General features: G+C 40.7%; 2 protein-coding genes across 2 annotated transcripts in view; both read left to right on the top strand.

Annotated features, from left to right (window-relative positions):
- Window positions 1-232: 232 nt before the first annotated feature.
- Window positions 233-5,645, top strand: LOC306917611 (uncharacterized protein; the record flags this gene model as incomplete). The annotated part of the gene is made up of 10 exons (XM_079495909.1): window positions 233-335; window positions 1,550-1,594; window positions 2,086-2,188; window positions 2,354-2,449; window positions 3,635-3,724; window positions 4,493-4,555; window positions 4,858-4,950; window positions 5,154-5,255; window positions 5,361-5,524; window positions 5,622-5,645. The coding sequence occupies exons 2-10, from the start codon at window positions 1,574-1,576 to the stop codon at window positions 5,643-5,645; spliced, it is 756 nt and encodes a 251-aa protein (XP_079352035.1). The 5' UTR covers window positions 233-335; window positions 1,550-1,573.
- Window positions 5,646-16,762: 11,117 nt separating this feature from the next.
- fam117ba (family with sequence similarity 117 member Ba) overlaps window positions 16,763-27,446 on the top strand; it is a gene marked incomplete at its 3' end in the record, with an annotated part of 45,468 nt that continues 34,784 nt past the window's right edge. The window contains exons 1-13 of the mRNA XM_079495908.1: window positions 16,763-16,878; window positions 18,155-18,197; window positions 19,187-19,301; window positions 19,451-19,513; window positions 19,826-19,945; window positions 20,258-20,353; window positions 20,683-20,772; window positions 20,925-21,056; window positions 21,166-21,270; window positions 21,373-21,483; window positions 22,422-22,529; window positions 22,637-23,104; window positions 25,188-25,222. Coding sequence (XP_079352034.1) covers window positions 18,177-18,197; window positions 19,187-19,301; window positions 19,451-19,513; window positions 19,826-19,945; window positions 20,258-20,353; window positions 20,683-20,772; window positions 20,925-21,056; window positions 21,166-21,270; window positions 21,373-21,483; window positions 22,422-22,529; window positions 22,637-23,104; window positions 25,188-25,222 — 1,464 coding nt within the window. The 5' untranslated portion in view covers window positions 16,763-16,878; window positions 18,155-18,176. The remainder of the gene's footprint in view (window positions 16,879-18,154; window positions 18,198-19,186; window positions 19,302-19,450; window positions 19,514-19,825; window positions 19,946-20,257; window positions 20,354-20,682; window positions 20,773-20,924; window positions 21,057-21,165; window positions 21,271-21,372; window positions 21,484-22,421; window positions 22,530-22,636; window positions 23,105-25,187; window positions 25,223-27,446) is intronic.

Raw genomic sequence — 27,446 nt, 5'->3', positions numbered from 1 at the left:
TAACAGTGCCTTGGGTATGTGATTACTGTTAGTTTGACCATTACTAACCCTATCCATATCCCTATGTCATTCAATACAGACCTTTTAACTTTGTTATTTTTTTACACAATAACATTAACATAAGATTGTGTGCGTGCGTGTGTGTGTGTGTGTGTGTGTGTGCGCGCGCGCGCGCGCGAGGTGCAGTGCCCTTTAAGTGTTACGACAGCACTGCTTTACGTTACGGTCGTCTTTACGACAGCCTCTCGCTTACGTTGGTAGCGGGTCAAACGTGGTTTGTTTATCTCTATTGTCATGTCTAAGCGTCTTGCACCTAGTATATAAGTCGTGCACAGGTAAGCACCTTACTACCTTAGAATATTAGTTAAGCACTGAACATCATGTACATTTAAGAGGTGTAGCATTATCTGGCATATGATATGTGGTTTGATTTAGATTTATAGTCAACGTATATTACAATTACACGAACGTTTTTTAATTATTATTCTATTCATTCAACTTTGACCAGGCATAATATTCTGCTTTTTAAGATATTGGTTTATTTATTTATTTAGTATTTTTATGGAGTGGTGTGTGATTCGAATTAGATTTGAATACACAACGAGTCCCAGTGTATCGGTTTGTAACGGGAGTGGGACCCGATCAAGTCGAGAACCTTACCTCCTCCTCGTTAATGCATTTTCTTTCCTATCATCACAAATTCACAATGCAAAATCTGATCTGATTCTTGTTTTGTTGGGTGAAGAAACGTCGGACACTCCCGTTGCGTTGCGGCGGACCTCGGTTGATTGTTTTTGTTGTTTGTTGTTGCTGCGAAACACAGGAAGACAACCACTTTCTTCCTGTGATAATGGTGGCCATTCTATAATGGTGGCCATTCTATGGTGCCACTCAAAAATAAGCCGTTAATTTTTTTTCCCCGGATATTGATTTCCAAAACTATTTTTATATACATTGTTTTAAGAATATAAATAAGCCATCAGGATCCTGGTGAATCATGACAATGATAAAACCAGCCATTAAAACACAGTGGTGCCATAAAACAGTAAAAACACAATCAATTTAATCCCCCCCCCCACCACCCACCCTTTTTTCCCCTCACTGTATATGTTTCTTTTCCCTTTTTACCTCCTTTATGATTCATTCCTATTCTGTTCTTTGGCTATATAGAAGTGTCTATTTGTACGTCTCTAAATGTTTTGATGAATTGAACATGGTGGACCCTCTTGTAAACAAGTGTAATGCTTAATTGGGTCGTCCACTCACAGTTAACAGCCTTTGTATTGAGTTTGTGCTTGAAATGTACTGTAATTCTGCAAACTGTTAATAAATATTTCAATCAATCAATGGTTCATTAGTATTTCAGACGGTAACTGTGTGCATCTACTTCACATTTTGTTTTAGTAGATGATCTATAGTCTTAAAGCTAAACTCATATTACCTTCATTATTCTGTACTGCTGCTGTTATGTAATGTGTATTAATTACTTGCTAGTTGAACCAACGTTATATATAAAAAATACAAATACAACTTTTGTTTTCTCACTTAGGTGACAGAAACGACTGCAGTCAGAATGAGTGATGTATCAGATAAGGTGAGAGGGAACAATAGTGTGTGTGAAGTTATTCAATGTTAACATAAGTCTGTTAGCTTGGTGTTTGATGGAGATGAACAGGTTGATTCCATGCTGCTTTTTGTAAAGGACTGATTGAATAGATAACTCTACATACATGAATTGTTTGAAAGGATTCAGACACATTGTGGGCTTATGATTATTGGCGTGTAGAATAGAAGAAAATGAAAAAGAATAATTGGAAAGTGGTCTGTAAACTAAGTACAGTATGCATGATTTGAACATGCACGGCACATCATTATCAGACCTGAATTTACCTGTAAACTTCTTGTTTATGCCCGTATGGCTATCCAAAGGTTTTGTAGCAACTATGTTCAAGTATGTCATAATTTTCTTTTTTTTATTGTTACATTTACATTTGTATTGTTACATTTTGGGGAAATACTAGTAAACCAGTTTGTTAGTGAACTCCACAGATAGATATTCCCTCCTAGAATCTCTGTCCATTACAGGACTTTGAGGACCTGAGGGTTCATTTTTCTGACAAGAAGTGGAACAAGCTGAAGGAGTTTGAGAAGATAATATACTTAAACCAAAAGAAGAAGCTCTCCTCAGGTAATGTATAACATGGTATAACACAGTAACGACGTTAAATAAGGGAATAATGACATAGGCTACAGCATTTAAACAAACATACACATTTTTTTTGCTGTATGGTTAGAATCCATCCATACACGAGTTTAACAGTCTGTGGGGTTCCCCCCCCCCCCCCCTTATCAGGTCTGACTTCTAAAGTGCCAGAATTTATGAGGAAATTTGAGGAAATGCGGAGAGATGACGACGACTCCGAGGACTGGAATGATTCTGATGAGTCTGGTATTTCCAACACTATTACCGCACTACAGTACTACACCCTTTGGTGTTTTAAGCATTATGTTGTACTTTATGTTGAAAAATAGCAGATCTACAAGCTCATAGCACGGCACCGAGTGCCGCGCTACGAGCTTGTAGGTCTGCTATTTTTGAAAAATCGTGAAAATGTGGCGCAAATCTTTGAACATAATCTTTCAGAGCGAACGTGTTTAACTCAAATCATTGCTTCTGGGGGGTCCCTGGAACAACATATTTTCAGATGGGGGTCGGTAGCCAATTACAGATAGTTTTTGGGTTCTTGACATGAAAAACCTTGAGCACCACTGATATAGAAACATGAGGTATTTCAGAAAACTCAGGATTTAGAAGACTTTTTTATTCTTAAGTCGGGTCTAAATGGGTTAAAGGAGTAGTTCAGCCAAAAAATAACTTATTTTCTATCAATTATACACCCCGTGGGGTGTTCCTCAAGTTATACTCCTCTACTTTACTGTTGCTATTTACTACCAACCCATTTAGACCTGAGGCCCATTCAAAATCCACCCTTTAAATCCTAAATAGTTGTCTGATGATACCTATTATCGCTACAGCACGATCTAAAATGACACGGATGCTGTCCTGGATTGAAGGTGCTAATGGCTGTATATAGGATAAAGAAAATATATGAGATGGGATGATCTCACTTTTCTCTTTGCTTGTCTCAAAGAGAAATACACACACAAGTTAACACATTTTAACCATTTAATACACTCAAGTTTAACACGTTTTATCCCCCTGGAAATACATTATACACTCCTCTTTAACACCAGCCTGACAAAAATTAGGGGGGAAAAATATCATTAGGCTATCTGCCAAATTGTTATATTAATCATTGCATCCAGCCAAGAATTCACAAATTGTTGTATTATTATTTATTGTACTTTAAGTATTTATATTTTGTATTAAGAGGAAGGAAGGCACTGGAGCAACTCAGACAGTTTAAGCCCTTTTTAATTGACAGGGTGCAAGTACAAAAATGACAACGTTTCGATGTATTGGTCACATCTTCGTCAGGTCATGAAGATGTGTCCGATACATCGAAACGTTGTAAATGCCTGCCTCTGAGATGCACCAGATTAGCCTACCAGAGGCTTGAGGCGTGGTGGAACTTTCTTTTGCCTATTTATATTTTGTGTGTGCATGTTCCAGATGATCCACCACCGCTAAAGAAGACGCGTCGCATCCCAAGTGACAGAATTCTCAGAATTCGGACCAATGTTGTCGACTACACCGAGCCAAGTAAGTGTAGTGGAGGATGACCACTCCGCTACCACTGTTGGTGATCCTGGTTTCTTCTCGTTCTCTGCCTGCGTCCATCTTTCTTTATATCTGTTTGTTTTTTGTTTGTTTTTATTTGCTTTTGTGGCCTTCGCCTTTATTTTATATTTTTACATTTTCACTCAAAATATTTGTCTACAGATGTGGTTGATGACCCAGGACATACTGGTATAAAAGTGAAGTCCTCCTAAAATGCCATGCACTAAGGGCCGATTCATACTCTTATTTTAGAGCCGAATAAAAGTTGGTTCGACTCTGTAGAGCCTACAATGTGACGTCATTTGAGGTTCGGGGGGCGGGGACCGTCCTAAAGTCGGCTCTTCGGTGCTACTGAACATTTCTGACTAACCGAAATCATTTCGGCACTACAGTGCCGAAACAGCGGTAAAATAGGAGTATGAATCGGCCCTAAATCTCCACACCAAGACCCAGACCCATAAGCCATAAACCTCAATGTCACAACATGATCTCACTTCCATGTTGGCTGTTCCAGCATTATTAGTGGCAATAATCTCATCTGTACCTTATTTCCAGCCTAATATTAAAATTGGATATGAATTGTTTATTTAGTTAAAACTAAAAAAATAATCCCCCCCCCCCCCCCTCTTTCCTACGTGAAAGTTATCTGTATAGCAGATGCATTTGTAAATTATGCTGTGGAAAGTGGATGGAAATAATGTCAACTGTACATAATTTGAATATGCATGGTGCATATTATGTGTCTTTCAGCACTGATGGACTGGACCGCCGCCTTGAGGAAGCGGTTGTCGAGATGCGGCGCAGCAGTTAAGAGTAAGTAAAGTACTGTCGTATACAGCGATTCAAAGGCAAGATATAACGATGAGAAGCACCATCAATACAGAACAACAGTATACACTAATACTATGCTGTTTCACATGGAAACTCATCACGACACGGGAGTTGGCGGAAAGCCATTTCAACTCATCTTTAATACCAGCCTGACAAAAATGAAAAGATTGTTCTTTTAAACATTGCAACCGATCTCTGGATGTATTATTATTATGTGTTGTACTTGTTTCATAAAAACATAAATATTTTATATTCATGTGTGTGTGTGTGTGTGTGTGTTCCAGTTCATCATCATGAAAGGAAGATCGAGATACTTGACAGAAGGCTCCGAAAGCGGACCAATGTTGTCAACTACGCAGAAGAGAGAGAGCATGACCGTTAGTGATCCTTCTCGTTCTCTGTTTGCATCCACCTTGCTTTCGCTCTGTTAACATCAATCTTTCTTCCTCCATATCTCTCTCTCTCTCTCTCTCTCTGTTTAAATACATATTTGTTCTCTTTGTTTACATAAGTCTTTGTTTCTCTCTTTCTCTGATTCTATTTTTGTATTTGTCTCATCTTTTCACTTTTACGAGGACAGGCGGTACTGATCAGGAGACACCCGCGCCTCAGCCAAGTGAGGATGACGAGGAGTGGGAGGAGAGTGACGATGAGGAGTCGATTCCTTCTGATAAGGAGTCTGGTATGCCAACACTACCATACTACAGTACTTTTAAAAAAAATGACTTATTTTCCATCAATTACACATCCCATAAATTTGTCTCATCTTTTCACTTCATGAGCACAGGCGGTACTGACCAGGAGACATCTGCACCTCAGCCAAGTAAGAAGAAGAAGAAGAAGAAGAGAGGAGGGGAGAGTGACAATGAGGAGTCGATTCCTTCTGATAAGGAGTCTGGTATGCCAACACTACCATACTACAGTACTTATTACAGGTTGTGTGCCCAAGACGTCCACAGACGTCCTGGGAAACGTCCCGTATGTAGTGCCCAAGACGTCTGTGGACGTCTTTGCAAAAGAAAAAAGTCAAAAAAATGAATGTAAAAAGTGGACACCCTGGTTTTTTTTTTAAAGTGTTGTGTGGGCACACAAAGCGTTAAAACAAACAATGACTTATTTTCCATCAATTACACATCCCATAAATTTGTCTCATCTTTTCACTTCATGAGCACAGGCGGTACTGACCAGGAGACATCTGCACCTCAGCCAAGTAAGAAGAAGAAGAAGAAGAGAGGAGGGGAGAGTGAAGATGAGCAGTCGATTCCTTCTGATGAGGAGTCTGGTGACGCAACGGAAACCGTGAAAGTTGGTTCCCCGAGGGTTATTCTGTTACGCTTGTCTGTGGACTTCATTAAGGCCAAAATGCACCAGGAGACATCAGCACCTCAGCCAAGTAAGAAGAAGAAGAAGAAGAAGAGAGGAGGGGAGAGTGAAGATGAGCAGACGATTCCTTCTGATGAGGAGTCAGGTATGCCAACACTACCATACTACAGTACTTAAAACAATGACTTATTTTCCATCAATTACACATCCCATAAATTTGTCTCATCTTTTCACTTCATGAACACAGGCGGTACTGACCAGGAGACATCTGCACCTCAGCCAAGTAAGAAGAAGAAGAAGAAGAAGAGAGGAGGGGAGAGTGAAGATGAGCAGACGATTCCTTCTGATGAGGAGTCAGGTATGCCAACACTACCATACTACAGTACTTAAAACAATGACTTATTTTCCATCAATTACACATCCCATAAATTTGTCTCATCTTTTCACTTCATGAACACAGGCGGTACTGACCAGGAGACATCTGCACCTCAGCCAAGTAAGAAGAAGAAGAAGAAGAAGAGAGGAGGGGAGAGTGAAGATGAGCAGACGATTCCTTCTGATGAGGGGTCAGGTATGCCAACACTACCATACTACAGTACTTAAAACAATGACTTATTTTCCATCAATTACACATCCCATAAATTTGTCTCATCTTTTCACTTCATGAACACAGGCGGTACTGACCAGGAGACATCTGCACCTCAGCCAAGTAAGAAGAAGAAGAAGAAGAAGAAGAGAGGAGAGAAGAGTGACGATGAGGAGTCGATTCCTTCTGATAAGGAGTCTGGTATGCCAACACTACCATACTACAGTACTTATTACAGGTTGTGTGCCCAAGACGTCCACAGACGTCCTGGGAAACGTCCCGTATGTAGTGCCCAAGACGTCTGTGGACGCCTTTGCAAAAAAAAAAAAGATGTATTTATTTATTTTTTGTTTTTATTAAAAGAATATATGTCAAAAAATTGAATGTAAAAAGTGGGCACCCTGGGGTTTTTTTAAGTGTTGTGTGGGCACACAAAGCGTTAAAACAATTACTTATTTTCCATCAATTACACATCCCATAAATTTGTCTCATCTTTTCACTTCATGAACACAGGCGGTACTGACCAGGAGACATCTGCACCTCAGCCAAGTAAGAAGAAGAAGAAGAAGAAGAGAGGAGGGGAGAGTGACGATGAGGAGTCGATTCCTTCTGATAAGGAGTCAGGTATGCCAACACTACCATACTACAGTACTTAAAACAATGACTTATTTTCCATCAATTACACATCCCATAAATGCGTCTCATCCTTTCACTTCCTGAGCACAGGCGGTACTGACCAGGAGACTGTATAGAGACTGACACGGGAGTGGATTTTCACTCCTGTCCTGTCCCACTCCCACAGAAAAAATCCTGTCCTGTCCCAATCCTGGGCCAGAGTTTAAAAAAAATCCAATCCTGTCCCACTCCTGTAGAATGACTCCTGATCCCATCCCACTCCCACTCGAAATTACTCCCGCTCCCATCCCGCTCCTGTTTTTTTTTTTTTTTTAGTTAGTCATTAGGCAATTGATCGATCGATCCATCGATCCATCTAGGCCTATCTATCTATCACTTCTGGCTTCTCAAGACAGATATCCTACCAATAAAACTAAAATAAAGTGTTGGATCTAACTTTGACTACCAAATACAGTTCCGACACTTAATTTAAGTCCTATGACACTGTTTTTCCCTGAACAGAACTTAAAGCTTAACAGTTAACAAGTGCTTTGTCAATTAAGATAAAACAAACCCTCAGTGTTAATTTAACTCTATATGAATATTTATTCAGTGTACAAGTCTATGTGTATGGCAGTGGTTCCCAGGGGTCCTTGAGAGAGTTCCAGGGGGTCCCCAGCTAAATAATAGGTTGGAACCAAATGGACCCTTATGGGTCTAACAAATTATGTTATGGGAGTGTACAAATGGAACCAAATGTTGTTCCATTTGTACACTCAGAGTTAAATTAACTTGATTGATTTTTTTACAATATAATTTGGGGGTAGCAGCAATAAAAATGCCATTAAATGGGGGTCCGTAGACTAATGCATGTCAAACTGGGGGTCCTTGAAATTAAAATGGTGGAGAATCACAGCTAGAACCGTAATAAAAATCTTCTCTTATGGGGTCCGCGGGCTAATAAATGTCGATTTAGGGGTCCTTGACACGAACATGTTTGGAAACCACTGGTGTATGGGACTCGGTTGGGAGAAAGAAGGGAGACGATGTATTGAACATTTGCTCAGACAGCTGTTCACTTCAGGGAGCTAGCTAACAGTAACAGCGTTAGCATGTAGCTAACGTAGCATCACAATTGAAAGTTGCAACGTTGCCACTGCCAGGGGAAACAAATGCATCAGGATGATCTGGCTATAAATAATCGATTAAATCACGGCACCGGCGCGATGCAGATTGCAGAATTATACACGGCCGCATTGCGATGTCTTCATATAAAACTGTAAAAGACGTCCAGCCCGACTGGATTGCATGGAGGAGTTTTTTGTGTTGTGGAAGGCAGCACTAGCACTGCTGGATTATGGGTAACTATGTAGTTCTTTTGACCTGTGTCAGCAAGTCAAAAGAGTGTTGGCTCACAGAAAGATGACTACAACAAAAATGGGTGCTTCTGTTCTTTTGGTTGGAACTTGGCAGCGCGACCAACGTCATTCACGCTCCTGCACACTCCCGTTAACTTTCATTCCCGTCCCGTCCCGATCACGGGATAATTAAAAATATTAATCCCATCCCGCGGGAATCCCGTGTCCCGCGGGAGTCCCGACAAAATGTCAGTCTCTATGCACCTCAGCCATGTAAAGAGGAGGAGGAGGAGAGTGAAGATGAGCAGACGATTCCTTCTGATAAGGAGTCTGGTATGCCAACACTACCATACTACAGTACTTAAAACAATGACATATTTTCCATCAATTACACATCCCATAAATTTGTCTCATCTTTTCACTTCATGAACACAGGCGGTACTGACCAGGAGACATCTGCACCTCAGCCAAGTAAGAAGAAGAAGAAGAAGAAGAGAGGAGAGAAGAGTGACGATGAGGAGTCGATTCCTTCTGATAAGGAGTCTGGTATGCCAACACTACCATACTACAGTACTTATTACAGGTTGTGTGCCCAAGACGTCCACAGACGTCCTGGGAAACGTCCCGTATGTAGTGCCCAAGACGTCTGTGGACGCCTTTGCAAAAAAAAAAAAAAAAAAAGATTTATTTATTTATTTTTTGTTTTTATTAAAAAACAATATGTCAAAAAATGAATGTAAAAAGTGGGCACCCTGGGGTTTTTTTTTAAGTGTTGTGTGGGCACACAAAGCATTAAAACAATTACTTATTTTCCATCAATTACACATCCCATAAATTTGTCTCATCTTTTCACTTCATGAGCACAGGCGGTACTGACCAGGAGACATCTGCACCTCAGCCAAGTAAGAAGAAGAAGAAGAGAGGAGGGGAGAGTGACGATGAGGAGTCGATTCCTTCTGATAAGGAGTCAGGTATGCCATCACTACCATACTACAGTACTTAAAACAATTACTTATTTTCCATCAATTACACATCCCATACATTTGTCTCATCTTTTCACTTCATGAACACAGGCGGTACTGACCAGGAGACATCTGCACCACAGCCAAGTAAAGAGGAGGAGAGTGAAGATGAGCAGATGATTCCTTCTGATAAGGAGTCTGGTATGCCAACACTACCATACTACAGTACTTAAAACAATGACTTATTTTCCATCAATTACACATCCCATAAATTTGTCTCATCTTTTCACTTCATGAACACAGGCGGTACTGACCAGGAGACATCTGCACCTCAGCCGAAGAAGAAGAAGAAGAAGAAGAAGAAGAGAGGAGAGAAGAGTGACGATGAGGAGTCGATTCCTTCTGATAAGGAGTCTGGTATGCCAACACTACCATACTACAGTACTTATTACAGGTTGTGTGCCCAAGACGTGGACAGACGTCATGGGAAACGTCCCGTATGTAGTGCCCAAGACGTCTGTGGACGTCTTTGCAACAAAAAAAAAAGTCAAAAAAATGAATGTAAAAAGTGGGCACCCTGGTTTTTTTTTTTTAAGTGTTGTGTGGGCACACAAAGCGTTAAAACAAACAATGACTTATTTTCCATCAATTACACATCCCATAAATTTGTCTCATCTTTTCACTTCATGAGCACAGGCGGTACTGACCAGGAGACATCTGCACCTCAGCCAAGTAAGAAGAAGAAGAAGAAGAAGAAGAAGAGAGGAGGGGAGAGTGAAGATGAGCAGTCGATTCCTTCTGATGAGGAGTCTGGTGACGCAACGGAAACCGTGAAAGTTGGTTCCCCGAGGGTTATTCTGTTACGCTTGTCTGTGGACTTCATTAAGGCCAAAATGCACAAGGAGACATCAGCACCTCAGCCAAGTAAGAAGAAGAAGAAGAAGAAGAAGAAGAGAGGAGGGGAGAGTGAAGATGAGCAGACGATTCCTTCTGATGAGGAGTCAGGTATGCCAACACTACCATACTACAGTACTTAAAACAATGACTTATTTTCCATCAATTACACATCCCATAAATTTGTCTCATCTTTTCACTTCATGAACACAGGCGGTACTGACCAGGAGACATCTGCACCTCAGCCAAGTAAGAAGAAGAAGAAGAAGAGAGGAGAGGAGAGTGACGATGAGGAGTCGATTCCTTCTGATAAGGAGTCTGGTATGCCAACACTACCATACTACAGTACTTATTACAGGTTGTGTGCCCAAGACGTCCACAGACGTCCTGGGAAACGTCCCGTATGTAGTGCCCAAGACGTCTGTGGACGCCTTTGCAAAAAAGAAAAGAAAAAATATTTATTTATTTTTTGGTTTTTATTAAAAAACAATATGTCAAAAAATTAATGTAAAAAGTGGGCACCCTGGGTTTTTTTTTTAAAGTGTTGTGTGGGCACACAAAGCGTTAAAATAATTACTTATTTTCCATCAATTACACATCCCATAAATTTGTCTCATCTTTTCACTTCATGAGCACAGGCGGTACTGACCAGGAGACATCTGCACCTCAGCCAAGTAAGAAGAAGAGAGGAGGGGAGAGTGACGATGAGGAGTCGATTCCTTCTGATAAGGAGTCTGGTATGCCAACACTACCATACTACAGTACTTAAAACAATGACTTATTTTCCATCAATTACACATCCCATAAATTTGTCTCATCTTTTCACTTCATGAACACAGGCGGTACTGACCAGGAGACATCTGCACCTCAGCCAAGTAAGAAGAAGAAGAAGAAGAGAGGAGAGGAGAGTGACGATGAGGAGTCGATTCCTTCTGATAAGGAGTCTGGTATGCCAACACTACCATACTACAGTACTTATTACAGGTTGTGTGCCCAAGACGTCCACAGACGTCCTGGGAAACGTCCCGTATGTAGTGCCCAAGACGTCTGTGGACGCCTTTGCAAAAAAGAAAAGAAAAAAGATTTATTTATTTTTTGGTTTTTATTAAAAAACAATATGTCAAAAAATGAATGTAAAAAGTGGGCACCCTGGGTTTTTTTTTTAAAGTGTTGTGTGGGCACACAAAGCGTTAAAACAATTACTTATTTCCCATCAATTACACATCCCATAAATTTGTCTCATCTTTTCACTTCATGAGCACAGGCGGTACTGACCAGGAGACATCTGCACCTCAGCCAAGTAAGAAGAAGAAGAAGAGAGGAGGGGAGAGTGACGATGAGGAGTCGATTCCTTCTGATAAGGAGTCAGGTATGCCATCACTACCATACTACAGTACTTAAAACAATGACTTATTTTCCATCAATTACACATCCCATAAATTTGTCTCATCTTTTCACTTCATGAACACAGGCGGTACTGACCAGGAGACATCTGCACCTCAGCCAAGTAAAGAGGAGGAGAGTGAAGATGAGCAGATTATTCCTTCTGATAAGGAGTCTGGTATGCCAACACTACCATACTACAGTACTTAAAACAATGACTTATTTTCCATCAATTACACATCCCATAAATTTGTCTCATCTTTTCACTTTATGAACACAGGCGGTACTGACCAGGAGACATCTGCACCTCAGCCAAGTAAGAAGAAGAAGAAGAGAGGAGAGAAGAGTGACGATGAGGAGTCGATTCCTTCTGATAAGGAGTCTGGTATGCCAACACTACCATACTACAGTACTTATTACAGGTTGTGTGCCCAAGACGTCCACAGACGTCCTGGGAAACGTCCCCTATGTAGTGTCCAAGACGTCTGTGGACGCCTTTGCAAAAAAACCAAAAAACATATTTCTTTATTTATTTTTTGTTTGTATTAAAAAACAATATGTCAAAAAAATGAATGTAAAAAGTGGGCACCCTGGGTTTTTTTTTTAAAGTGTTGTGTGGGCACACAAAGCGTTAAAACAATTACTTATTTCCCATCAATTACACATCCCATAAATTTGTCTCATCTTTTCACTTCATGAGCACAGGCGGTACTGACCAGGAGACATCTGCACCTCAGCCAAGTAAGAAGAAGAAGAAGAGAGGAGAGAAGAGTGACGATGAGGAGTCGATTCCTTCTGATAAGGAGTCTGGTATGCCAACACTACCATACTACAGTACTTATTACAGGTTGTGTGCCCAAGACGTCCACAGACGTCCTGGGAAACGTCCCCTATGTAGTGTCCAAGACGTCTGTGGACGCCTTTGCAAAAAAAACAAAAAACATATTTCTTTATTTATTTTTTGTTTTTATTAAAAAACAATATGTCAAAAAAATTAATGTAAAAAGTGGGCACCCTGGGTTTTTTTTTAAAGTGTTGTGTGGGCACACAAAGCGTTAAAACAATTACTTATTTCCCATCAATTACACATCCCATAAATTTGTCTCATCTTTTCACTTCATGAGCACAGGCGGTACTGACCAGGAGACATCTGCACCTCAGCCAAGTAAGAAGAAGAAGAAGAGAGGAGAGAAGAGTGACGATGAGGAGTCGATTCCTTCTGATAAGGAGTCAGGTATGCCATCACTACCATACTACAGTACTTAAAACAATGACTTATTTTCCATCAATTACACATCCCATAAATTTGTCTCATCTTTTCACTTCATGAACACAGGCGGTACTGACCAGGAGACATCTGCACCTCAGCCAAGTAAAGAGGAGGAGAGTGAAGATGAGCAGATGATTCCTTCTGATAAGGAGTCTGGTATGCCAACACTACCATACTACAGTACTTAAAACAATGACTTATTTTCCATCAATTACACATCCCATAAATTTGTCTCATCTTTTCACTTCATGAACACAGGCGGTACTGACCAGGAGACATCTGCACCTCAGCCAAGTAAAGAGGAGGAGAGTGAAGATGAGCAGATTATTCCTTCTGATAAGGAGTCTGGTATGCCAACACTACCATACTACAGTACTTAAAACAATGACTTATTTTCCATCAATTACACATCCCATAAATTTGTCTCATCTTTTCACTTCATGAGCACAGGCGGTACTGACCAGGAGACATCTGCACCTCAGCCAAGTAAGAAGAAGAAGAAGAGAGGAGAGAAGAGTGACGATGAGGAGTCGATTCCTTCTGATAAGGAGTCTGGTATGCCAACACTACCATACTACAGTACTTATTACAGGTTGTGTGCCCAAGACGTCCACAGACGTCCTGGGAAACGTCCCCTATGTAGTGTCCAAGACGTCTGTGGACGCCTTTGCAAAAAAAACAAAAAACATATTTCTTTATTTATTTTTTGTTTTTATTAAAAAACAATATGTCAAAAAAATTAATGTAAAAAGTGGGCACCCTGGTTTTTTTTTTTAAAGTGTTGTGTGGGCACACAAAGCGTTAAAACAATTACTTATTTCCCATCAATTACACATCCCATAAATTTGTCTCATCTTTTCACTTCATGAGCACAGGCGGTACTGACCAGGAGACATCTGCACCTCAGCCAAGTAAGAAGAAGAAGAAGAGAGGAGGGGAGAGTGACGATGAGGAGTCGATTCCTTCTGATAAGGAGTCTGGTATGCCATCACTACCATACTACAGTACTTAAAACAATGACTTATTTTCCATCAATTACACATCCCATAAATTTGTCTCATCTTTTCACTTCATGAACACAGGCGGTACTGACCAGGAGACATCTGCACCTCAGCCAAGTAAAGAGGAGGAGAGTGAAGATGAGCAGATGATTCCTTCTGATAAGGAGTCTGGTATGCCAACACTACCATACTACAGTACTTAAAACAATGACTTATTTTCCATCAATTACACATCCCATAAATTTGTCTCATCTTTTCACTTCATGAACACAGGCGGTACTGACCAGGAGACATCTGCACCTCAGCCAAGTAAAGAGGAGGAGAGTGAAGATGAGCAGATGATTCCTTCTGATAAGGAGTCTGGTATGCCAACACTACCATACTACAGTACTTAAAACAATGACTTATTTTCCATCAATTACACATCCCATAAATTTGTCTCATCTTTTCACTTCATGAACACAGGCGGTACTGACCAGGCGACATCTGCACCTCAGCCAAGTAAGAAGAAGAAGAAGAAGAAGAAGAGAGGAGAGAAGAGTGACGATGAGGAGTCGATTCCTTCTGATAAGGAGTCTGGTATGCCAACACTACCATACTACAGTACTTAAAACAATGACTTATTTTCCATCAATTACACATCCCATAAATTTGTCTCATCTTTTCACTTCATGAACACAGGCGGTACTGACCAGGAGACATCTGCACCTCAGCCAAGTAAGAAGAAATCTGTCTCATTCATGAACACAGGCGGTACTGACCAGGAGACATCTGCACCTCAGCCAAGTAAGAAGAAGAAGAAGAAGAAGAGGAGGGGAGTCTGGTGACTCAACAGAAACCGTGAAAGTTGTTTCCCCGAGGGTTACCCTAATAGCCTTGTCTGTGGACTTCATTAAGGCCAAAATGCGCCGATGCAACTAGTCGCAACTCCTTGCAACGAAACCATTTTTAAATGGTAAATGGTGCATTTATATAGCGCCTTTATCCAAGGCGCTTTACATAGATTGTGCATTACATTCACCCATTCACACACACATTCATACACCGATTGCGGCGGAAGCCATGCAAGGTACCAACCAGCACATCGGGAGCAATTTGGGGTTCAGTGTCTTGCCCAAGGACACTTCGACATGTAGAACCGCCGACCCATGGATCATTGGACGACCTGCTCTACCTCTTGAGCCACAGTCGCTTTTAAGGTCAACCGCACCAATGCGGTTCACTGCATACAGTAGATATTATTCTGGAATGTCTGTGTGGAAACTGCATTTCCAAGGGGTGGATTATCGTGAATTAATGTATAATGGGGTCATGTAAGATTGCTATTGAAGGGCTGTATTTAAGAGACTTAAATACAGAAAGTAACTGTCGAACAAAGGTTGAAAGAACAGTCCTTGCAAAAGTGGCAAAGTGAACATAATAGTATGACATCAAGTGATATTTACGTCCAAGTTCAAACAAGAGTTTAAATTGGAAATATACCTGTTGTGAGAGTACCATAAGTACTACAGACACACCATTTTTACGGTGAATAACCCATCTCCCAAAGGTTACTGGCAGATATAAAGGGCTGGTTTAATGACAACCAAGTTGGAGATGAGTATCACATTCTTTTTTTAATGCAAGCATACTAGCTGCTTTTAATACTTTTCTGATAAACGTTCTTCCTCTGTTCAAATAATCTATTTGCTATGCCTGTATGAATATTGTTATGTATTGTATAGATTAGAATCTGCTCCATGCCATGTGATCATGGTCGTCAGTCGACATGCTCCGATGCTGATAAAACATTCCTCCACAGTTTTACTGTACTGCAGTGTTACAGATTAGGGGTGGGACGATATGGGTTCCTCACGATACGATATATATCGCGATATTAGGCCCTCGATAACGATAATATCACGATATTCGATATTTTGCGATATATCGATATATTGTATGAAATTTCATCAACGATATATCACGATATCTGCAACTACAAAATACTTGGAACTGAAAAAATGCAGCATTTTGTATTCCCACAAAGCTGTTTGGAGACTTTGGACAAATCACCATCCAGTAATTCAGTACTTCTGGTTGATGTGGAATCTGAGTGGGATTTGCTTTATTTATCGCGGGAGGACGTATCGATATATATCGCCATATCGATATTTCAGCACACCCCTATTACAGATACACAATCCTTAGTTATGTTTTAGATTATGTTCTCTTCTCATTAGACTGTCTGCTCTGTACTGTTTTTTATGGTTTAAAAGGGGACTATTAAAAATGTCAATAAATTTGCAGTGGTGTAAAGTTACTAAGTATATTATGTAAGTACTGTGTAGACTAGTTAAGTACAATTTTGAGGTATTTTTACTTCCTTCAGTATACTACGATTATAAAAACTTAGTTTAAGAGATTTTGATTAATATTACAAAACACTAGCCGACGTAGCCGTATACATATTTTGGCTATGTGAAACTTATTTTTCACCGATGTACATTCTTCAATAAAGTTGCCTGTCATTTGCATTGTGTGGTGGAATCCTAAATGAGGCTATCTCGTGTGTGTGTGTGTGTGTGTGTGTGTGTGTGTGTGTGTGTGTGTGTGTGTGTGTGTGTGTGTGTGTGTGTGTGTGTGTGTGTGTGTGTGTGTGTGTGTGTGTGTGTGTGTGTGTGTGTGTGTGTGTGTGTGTGTGTGTGTGTGTGTGTGTGTGACTCCCATTCAATGAGCAGTGCCCTTTAAGTGTTACGACAGTACGGATTTACGGTAGTCTTTACGACAGTCTCACCTACGTTGGTAGCCGACTAGCTGGTCACGTGGTTTTTGTTTATGCCCTACGCGCCTCTCAGTGTAGTGTGCCGTTACTGGCACCGTGTCTTGCACATTTCATCCATAAAGTTACTTTTCTGTGTGACTTTTCTGTCAGGTAAGAACTGAACAAACATGTGGATTTAAGAGGTGTAACATTATCTGTCACAATGGTAACATGTTGTTTGATTTATGGTCAAAGTTCTACAATTACACGAACGTTTTCTATCATTCAACTTTGACCAGTAGTAAAGTAAGTAAGTAGCCTAGGGGGTAGAATTCAGACGTCTATGCTGCTTTTTAAGATATTGATTTATTTGTATGGAGTGGTGTGTGTGATTTGCATTTTATAAACAATGTATGGGTTTGGACCTTAGAGTATGGTTGGGACCCGATCAGGTCGAGACCCACGTCTATCCTTTCTAACCCCCAGAACCTGGCGCCTTTATTCCGCCTGATGGTGTTGTAGTTCCGTTATATGTTTTGGGCTGCCATGGTTGTTGATGAATATGATGTTTGATTATTTTATTTTAAATTGTTAAGCACTTTGTAGGTTAACATTGTTTAAAAAGGTGCTATATAAATAAAATAAATGGTATTATTATTATCGTCGTGTTAACTACACGGCGAGTAGACTTGAAGAAGAAATGAAGATGAAGAAACGCCGGACGGGACGTCGGTTGTTTTTGTTGTTGTTGCTGAGAAACAGAAAGACAACCACTTTCTTCCTGTGCTTGATTGATTGAAGTATTTCTACACAGTTTATTAACAATGTATTTAACGAATTTATTAATGAATTGAACAAGGTGGACCCTCTTGTAAACAAGTGTAATGCTTTATTGGGACGTCCACTCAGTTAACAGTCTTTGTATTGAGTTGTGCTTGAAATGTACTGTAATTCTGTAAAACTGTTAATACATATTTCAATCAATCAATAACATTTCAAGCACAACTCAATACAAAAAACTGTGAGTGGAAGACCCAATAAAGCACTACACTTGAGGGTCCACCTTGTTCAATTCATCATAACATTTAGAGACATACAAATACACTTACAGTACAGTGAGGGGAAAGGGGGGGTGTACCAATACATTTGATAAATAGCAATTTTGTAGTGCCACTCCGATATCAGCCATTCATTTATAGAAAATATTTTAAGAATAGAAACAAGCCACCCAGGATCCTGGTGAATCATGACCATAAAACCAGCCATTAAAACACAGTAGTGCCAGAAAACACAATGAATAGGCCTACTTCATTTTTTGTTTTAGTAGTATTTACTAAAGGTTTACTAAAGCTAAACTCATATTACCTTGCATTATTCTGTACTGCTGCTATGTATTCATGAGCTTTCATTAGTCAGGCTTCACCTGACAAAAAAAGTGTTTTCTCACTTGACAGAAAAGACTGCAGTCAGAATGAGTTCTCTAGCAGAAAAGGTAAGATGGAACAATAGTGGGTGTGAAGTTATTCAGTGTTAACATGAGTCTGTTATCTTGGTGTTTGATGGAGATGAACATGTTGATTCTATGCTGCCTTGTGACTCGTGTCTTTTTGTAAAGCACTGATTGAATTGATTGAACTACATACATTCATTGTTTTGAATTTTTTTGAAAGGATTCAGTGGGCACATACACATTGCAGGCTTATGATTATTGGCAATTTAAAAAATATATATATAAGAAAAGTATGCATGATTTGAACATGCACAAGTGCACATCATGATCAGATCTAAATGTACCCTTCAACTTCTTGTTTATGCCCGAATGGCTATCCAAAAGGGTTTGGTGCTCAAGCATAATTATATATTTTTTATTATTTTTAACATTTTGGGGGAAAAAATAAGAATTTAACATTGAGGCCCGCAATGTTTAGTAGATGCCCACAGTTACCGTCTGAAATACTAATGAACCATTGATTGATCGATTGATTTATTAACAGTTTGCAGAATTACAGTAAATTTCAAGTACAACTCAATACAAAAAACTGTTAACTGAGTGGACAACACCATAAAGCATTACACTTGTTTACAATAGGGCCCACCATTTTCAATTCATCCAAAAAATGTAGAGACGTACGAATATACACAACTATATAGTCAAAACAGGAAATCATCATCAATCATCAGGTAAAAAGGGAAAAGAAACATATACAGTGAGGGGGAAAAGGGGTGGGTGGGGGATTCAGATTTTACGGGGGCCAGTTTTCGAATTTCAGCCGTCCTTATAGGTGCCCTTTGAGGGCAGTTTTGAAGGAGTCAAGGGATTTGCATGTCTTAATGACTGTTGGTAGGGCGTTCCACATTTTGGTGGCATAGGAGCGAAATTAATTTAGTCCCCTTGTGCCAGACAGTTCATTAGTATTATATAGCTGTAAGGTAACAGCGATAATTGATTTAGCCTCCTCGCTGTGTCTCCGTCCATTACAGGACTTTGAGGACCTGAGGGTTCATTTTTCTGAGAAGAAGTGGAAGAAGCTGAAGGAGGTTGAGAAGATAATATACTTAAACCAAAAGAGCAACCACCTGTTTAAGCTCTCCGTAGGTAATGTATAACAAATTAATGACGTAAAATACGAGAATAATGACATACAGACAAACAAACGTATATTATTATTATATTATTTGTGTTGCTGTATTGTTAGAATCCATACACGAGTTTAACACAGTATGTGGGGTTTCTCCCCCTATCAGGTCTGACTTCTAAAGTGCCAGAATTTATGAGGACATCTGCTGATCCTGCACCAGAGGAGTCAGGTATTCCAACACCGTATATATTACAGTAGTTCACCAAAAAAAAGAGGGGGAAAAAAAGTATTTTCTATCAATTACACACCCCATTAACCCTTGAATTCCTGGAGATTCCTGGGGGTTAACACATTTTATCCACCTGGAAAATAACTCACAAAAATTAGATTTCTTTTTAATCATCAGGCTATTGGCCAAATTGTTATATTAAACATTGCATCCAGCCAAGAATTCACTAATTGTTGTTTATTGTACTTATTTATACTGTGTGTGTGTGTGTGCGTGCATGCGTGCGTGCGCGTGCCTGTGTGACTGTTCTAGTTCATCCACAACCGGTAAAGAAAAAGAGGGTAAAGAAGGAGCATCACAGCGCAGAGTTTACCAGTAACAGAGATCTCAGAATTCGGACCAATGTTGTCGACTACAAAGAACCCTCTGCGAGTAAGTACCAGAGGGTGACCAGTTACTACTACTACTTTTGGTGATCCTTCTTCTTGGTCTCTGCCTGCATCCATCTTTAAGTGACCAAGCAGTCCCTGGTTTTGTCTGTTTTTTTCTTCTTCTCCTTCCGCCAAAAATAGCTGTTCTGGCTGAACCGTGCAGTCGGCCCAGGGGCGAGCCGATGAATTGTTTATTTAAATTAGAAAAAGCCCCCCCTCTCCTTCCTACGTGAAAGTTCCCTGAGAGTAGCAGATTCATTTGTAAATGATGCTGATCATTTTAACATGCATGGTACTTATGTGTCTCTTTCAGCAAAGCTGGAGTGGGAGGTCCCTGTGAGGAAGCAGAGGGAAAAAAAGGCAGTTCCAAAGAAAAGAAAGAAAAAGAGAAAAGAAAAGAGTTTCAGAGGTACAGGAAAGTACTGTCGTGTATATACAGCAATACGAAGGCAAGATAAAACGATAAGAAGCACCATCGATACAGAACAACAGTATACACTAATACTATGCTGTTTCACATGGAAACACGACACGGGAGGTGGCGGAAAGCCATTTCAGCTCATCTTTAATACCAGCCTGACAAAAATGAAAGACTATCGGCTAAATTGTTATTTTAAACATTGCATCCGGCCAAAAAATTACCAATTGCCGCATCTCTAAATGTATTATTATGTATTGTACTTGTTTTTTTATAAAAACATAAATATTTTATATTCATGTGTGTGTGTTCTGTTCCAGTTCATTATGTGCTGACCGAAGCAGTGCTGGACAGAAGTCTCCGAAATCGGAACAATGTTGTCAACTACACAGAAGTACAAGAGGATGGCCGTTAGTGATCTTTCTTCCTCCCTCTCTCTCTCTCTCTCTCTCTCTCTCTCTCAATACATATTTGTTCTCTCTTTGTTTACAATTACACACATCTTTGTGCCTTTCTCGTTCTCTGATTCTATTTCTGTATTTGTCTCATCTTTTCACGACAGGCGGTACTGATCAGGGTACTGATCAGGGGACATCCGCGCCTCAGCCAAGTGACGATGACAAGGAGTGGGAGGAGAGTGACGATGAGGAGTCGATTCCTTCTGATGAGTCTATTTCTTCTGATGAGGAGTCTGGTATGCAAACACTATTACCATACTACAGTACTTAAAGGAGTAGTTGACTTATTTTCTATCAATTACACACCCCATAAATGTGTCTCATCCTTTCACTTCATGAGCACAGACAGTACTGACCAGGAGACATCTGCACCTCAGCCAAGGAAGAAGAAGAAGAAGAGAGGAGAGAAGAGTGAAGATGAGCAGTCGATTCCTTCTGATGAGGAGTCTGGTATGGCAACACTACCATACTACAGTACTTAAAACAATGACTTATTTTCCATCAATTACACATCCCATAAATTTGTCTCGTCTTTTCACTTCATGAACACAGGCGGTACTGACCAGGAGACATCTGCACCTCAGCCAAGTAAGAAGAAGAAGAAGAAGAAGAGAGGAGTGGAGAGTGACGATGAGGAGTCGATTCCTTCTGATAAGGAGTCTGGTATGCCATCACTACCATACTACAGTACTTAAAACAATGACTTATTGTCTCCACCAGGCCGAAGGCATGGGGAGAGAGTATGTTTTGCACTCCGTCCGTGTGTGTGTCCGTGTGTGTGTCCGTCCATCCTTCCATCCGTCTGTTACCAGCTAATCTCCGGCACCGTTAACCCGGTCGATGCCAAACTTTGCACACACTCCCTGGATGCCAACGATGAACCTCTGCCCCACATTTTCCAGAACGGCCCGTTATAGCGCCACCATGAGGCAGCTTTTCACATTTTTTACCTAAAACTGCACCGATCTGCGTGAAACGTTGCATGCACAGTTGCACACTCCCTAGAGGCCAAGGACAAACCGTTGACCTGCATTTTCCACATCTGCCTTTTATAGCGCCACCAGGAGGCAGACTTTTGTAAAACACATTTTTTGATATTACTCCTCCAGATTCTGTCCAAAAATCGCACAAATCGTTACACACTATCTCTATGGTCATGTGCTCAAGTCGGATCTGTCCGATATTTCATATTCCATCCTAATTGGCTATAATTAGCTTTCACAGTTTGCAAGATTGCCCCGTTTTGAACAAAAGCCTCAAATCATGAACGCAGCATGCAATTTACGTGAAATTCTTCACACATTTTCTTACTAGGCTGAGGAATATATCCCACCCTTTTCACATTGGCCTGTTATAGCGCCACCAACAGGTTGATTTTTGCAAAACACATTTTTGGAACAAAATGCCTCAAATCATCCAATTGCCATCAAAGGCGTATGAATAAATGGCACCCTTTTCACATTGGCCTATTATAGCGCCACCAGGAGGCCACAACCTGACCTGCCCTGGTGGAGACCTGTGCCCCGAGGGGCACTTTTTCTAGTTTTCCATCAATTACACATCCCATACATTTGTCTCGTCTTTTCACTTCATGAACACAGGCGTTACTGACCAGGAGACATCTGCACCTCAGCCAAGTAAGAAGAAGAAGAAGAAGAGAGGAGGGGAGAGTGACGATGAGGAGTCGATTCCTTCTGATAAGGAGTCTGGTATGCATTGCCAACACTACCATACTACAGTACTTAAAACAATGACTTATTTTCCATCAATTACACATCCCATAAATTTGTCTCGTCTTTTCACTTCATGAGCACAGGCGGTACTGACCAGGAGACATCTGCACCTCAGCCAAGTAAGAAGAAGAAGAAGAGAGGAGAGAAGAGTGAAGATGAGCAGTCGATTCCTTCTGATGAGGAGTCTGGTGACGCAACGGAAACCGCGAAAGTTGGTTCCGCGAGGGTTACTCTATTACGCTTGTCTGCGGTCCACCAGGAGACATCAGCACCTCAGCCAAGTAAAGAGGATGAGGAGGAGAGTGAAGATGAGCAGACGATTCCTTCTGACGAGGAGTCTGGTGACGCAACAGAAACCGTGACATCTGCACCTCAGCCAAGTAAGAAGAAGAAGAAGAGAGGAGAGAAGAGTGAAGATGAGCAGTCGATTCCTTCTCAGGAGGAGTCTGGTGACGCAACAGAAACCGTGACATCTGCACCTCAGCCAAGTAAGAAGAAGAGAGGAGAGAAGAGTGAAGATGAGCAGTCGATTCCTTCTGACGAGGAGTCTGGTGATGCAACAGAAACCGTGAAAGTTGTTCCCCCGAGGGTTACTCTATTACCCTCGTCTGTGGACCGCATTAAGGCCAAAAAGCACCAATGCAACTAGTCGCAACTCCTTGCACTGAAACAGTCTGAAGGTCAGCACCAATGCGCTTCACTGCGTGGATGTCGTGTGGAATCTCTGTGTGGAACCTGCATTTCCAATGTATTTGCTACGTATATGTATGAATATTGTTATGTATTGTAATTGTATAGTGTCCATAAATTAATCTGTGCTATAACATGTCATTATGGTTGTCAGTGATGATGATAGGCTATACTACTGGTCTGAACATGGACAACCTTTTATTCAAGTTTTCTTCGCTTGTTTTTTGAAGAATAATGTTTTATCGACATGTGCTCCTTATATCGATAAAACATTACTCTTCCACAGTTTTACTGTGCTGCAGTGTTACAGCTATGTTGTTAGGTAGTGTTTTAGATTGTGTTCTCTTCTCATTACTGTACATAGACTGTCTGCTCTGTTTTTATGGTTTTAACGGGACTATTAAAAAGCTCAATACATTTGCACTGGTGTAAAGTTACTAAGTCTTATGTACGCAATGTGGAGACTACAATTTTACTTTCTGCTTTTTCAATGCTTTCACTTCTACCCCACTACATTGATCTCAGAGGAAGATAGTGTTTATACTCCAGTACAATTTTGAAAACTGTAGTTATTAGTTACTTTGTAGATTTTGATTATTATTACAAAACACACTAACCAGTAACCACTTGAGCCGTATGCATATTTCGACCATTTGAAAATAGATCTACAAGCTCACAGTGCGTCATGATGTGACACATTGTAAGCTTGTAGTTCAGCTATTTTCAAAGGATTTTACTTGCAACAGATTACTTCTACAGTACATTGCAGTGTTGATACTGAAGTACAAAAAAAAAGTAGGCTACTTTTTCCACAACTGTACATTTGTAAATTATAAAGGTTGCCTGTCGAGGCTGTCAGTGTCCTGTGGTGGAATCCCAATGAATCATTTATGGTCGGAAGCATTCGCGTTTTTTAAATAAACCTGTAGTAGCTAGTAGGCCTATAGGACTAGGTGTAGTGCCGCCTCTTCCACAGCTAGGGTTGTGTGAGAAGACATGTCTGTCTGTGTGTGTGTGTGCAGTTTTGTGCACATAAAATTATTGGAAATCCCCAAATTCCTTGAAAATCCCCAAGGTGCCTTTTCAGAGAATTAGGATCAATCAATTGATTGTGTTCCAGGCCTAGCAGGCCGGCTTCGATCAATGGAACTAACTTATAGTACAAGTAAGTATTTTGCCAATTACTTTGGGGGCCCACTTGCAGTACCCTTGCGGCAGGGCCGGTTCTAAGCATAAGCAATATAAGCAGTCGCTTAGGGCCACAACCACTAAGGGGGCCACATCACAGGGAGAAGATTTTTACCAGCTGCAGCAGGCTGGTCTACTTAATTTCTATCAGTTAATTTTTGAGTGGTGTAAACCACTCCTACGACTGGCTTTGTTAGTTTACGTGTCTGTCTGTTCGTAAAAAATGAGCACGGTTGCTATGGTCACCCAGTTCACACGGGTGTGATTTCATTACGTCAGACATTACGTCAGACCACAGCTGATCATTCTATATAAGACCTTACACCACTCAGTTCACACGGGTGTGATTTTTATTTATATGTATCCCCTACATGGGCAACTGGCGGCCACATGTAGCCCCCACCTTCACTTAAGGTGGCCCAGAGGTTAATATCGGAATACTGATATTGATTTCAGCTGTTACAATTCTAAATGGGCTACTGGCCACATGTGGCCCCCACCTTTACTTAATGCGGCCCGCAGGTTAATATCAAATACTCATATATTATTGATTTCAGCTGTTACATCTATAGTCTACAGTGAAGTCTATATTAGTAGCGTAATGACTGTACAGTCTGTAGCCTACTAGTCTTTTTTATGTCAAATGTATTTTCATTTAAGTTCATAAAGTTAACATAAGAACCTCAGGTGTTATAGTGTTGTTGATGTGAAGTCGAACTTTGAGTTAAATGTCTCTTTGTGCTTGTGCTGTGTCAGAACTCAGAAGAAAGTCTCAGCAAACGTCCGTTCAGGTAGAACAAGGTCAGTGAGTGAGTGACGAGAATGAAGACAGTTTGAATATTATATATTGTCCGGTTGGCTCATTTGAATCAGAGCCATGATTTGAATATAAAACTTCGACGAGCAGAGGCAGCGACGCTCGACACTCTCCGGCGCGCGACCCCCGCTCTGATTGGTGCAGTCATATCAGAAAGAAACCGACATTTCGCGAGACCGTACGAGACCGGGCGAGAGGGAGGGAGAGCAGACATACAAGCTCACGGTGCGTCACACCTGCAGCCCGTTGTGAGTTTGTAGATCTGCGCTTGGTGGCACGGTATATCTATGGCACGGGCTGTTTTAAAATGCGACACACTATTATTTGGTACTTGACTGAAGCTAGATACACGTGGTGGAGGTAGTTACAACCATAGGGTTACAACTCATCAGTGCATCACATAGCTAGCTTCTAACTTTGTTCAAAAATGTATTTGAAAACTCGATTTTAACATAACATTACATCTTCTGTATTCATTTTTCATTTAAACCTTTAATTAATTGCTGAGCTTCTCTCGGTGCATTTGTTTTAGTATTAACATGCTACCTCCAGCTAACAAACTCATTACCTTTCATGTTATTCTGTATTGCTCCTTATAGGCTATTGTACAAAAAATAATAATAAGAATCTGTCAATGTTCTCACTAGGTGACAGACTGACAGTGTGACACAGACGAGAGACCAGTCAGAAGAATCACTCAGAATGAGTTCTCTAGAAGAAAAGGTGAGACAGAACATTGTATATTGGGTATAATTTAAAGTTATTCAGTAATCATCATAGCAGCCTCGAAAACGAGGATCTGTTCTCCTCGTCTGTTCATTCATTTGCTCTATCTGAACTGAACTCTCCGTCTGTGTGTGCCTGGCCTGCAATGTTTAGACGCCCAAAATTCCAGTTACTGTATATGAAATACTAATGTAATGAACCAGACAGTATAGCTCAGTGGTTCCCAAACTCTTTCACGTCATTACCCGTGGCCGAACGGATAGCGGAGCGGTCTTGATACCGGAAGGTCGCCAGTTCGAATCAGCGGTCCGACACGTTAAAATTACCACCGCTGAAGTGCCCTTGAACAAGGCATTGAACCACTACGATGAAATGTGTTCTATGAGCAGGGCCTGGCTGGAAACAAGTTCTTGAGCTTAGCCCAGATACCCTGGGTAAATATAGTAATCATTTCATTTCATTTCATTTACCCCCAAATTGACACTAATGAGCCTGCGGACCCCCATTTGAAAAGATATGCCAGGGACCCCCATAAGAGAAGTTTTTTTTTTCAAGGACCCCCAGTTCGTCACCCCAGATTTCTATCTCTGAGACCCCAATTTGTATTGTAAAATCAAAGTTAATTTAACTCTGAGAGTGTAGCCTACAAATGGAACCAAATTTGTACACGCTCAGAGTTACAGACCATAAGGGTCCATTTGGTTTACAAATATCATTTAGCCGGTGACCCCCTGGAACTCTCAAGGACCCCTAGGGGTCCCCGGACCCCACTTTGGGAACCACTGGTATAGTAGCCTGGGCACCATTTCATTTAGGGTATATGTCGGGAGCGGATGATATCGTTACGTCATGTTGTAGTATTGTTTTGTAGTCGACAGGCAAATAGTCGACAGGCAGTAACAACGGGGCGGCAACTTCCTTTTCCCTCAAACCGATTTTTCTCAATAAAAGCTACAGGCTACGAGAGCTTTTATTGAGAAAAATCGGTTTGAGGGAAAAGGAAGTTGCCGCCCCGTTGTTCCTGCCTGTCGACTACAAAACAATACTACAACATGACGTAACGATATCATCCGCTCCCGACCGGATCATACAGACTTTTGAAACAGAGACCAGGATTTCCTCCGAGGTGGTGGAAAGCCTGGTGAGGCGAGGTTACTGGTATAGCTGACATTGTAAGGTAACAGTGAGCTCCACAGACTGCGATAATTGATATTCCCTAATCCAGTGTTGTTTTTGGCAGCAAATTTTGATTTTAGTTTTAGTCTTAGTCTCTTGAATAGTTTATTTTGTTTTAGTCACATTTTAGTCACCCGGAATGTTTTAGAGTTTAGTCTAGTTTTAGTCGACTAAATGTCATAAGATTTTAGTCGACTAAATCTACATGTGATTTAGTCGACTAAAATGTGTTTTGGCAGGCCTTGGTGCCGTCGTAATGGCTGATTTTACACTTGCTGAAAATAGCCGATCTACAA

This window comes from Electrona antarctica, assembly GCF_951216825.1.
Source record: "Electrona antarctica genome assembly, chromosome: 24".
In the NCBI taxonomy this organism is placed as follows: Eukaryota; Metazoa; Chordata; class Actinopteri; order Myctophiformes; family Myctophidae; genus Electrona; species Electrona antarctica.
The sequence above is the reverse complement of the archived record's forward strand: the minus strand, read 5'-3'. Positions and strand labels throughout refer to the sequence as shown.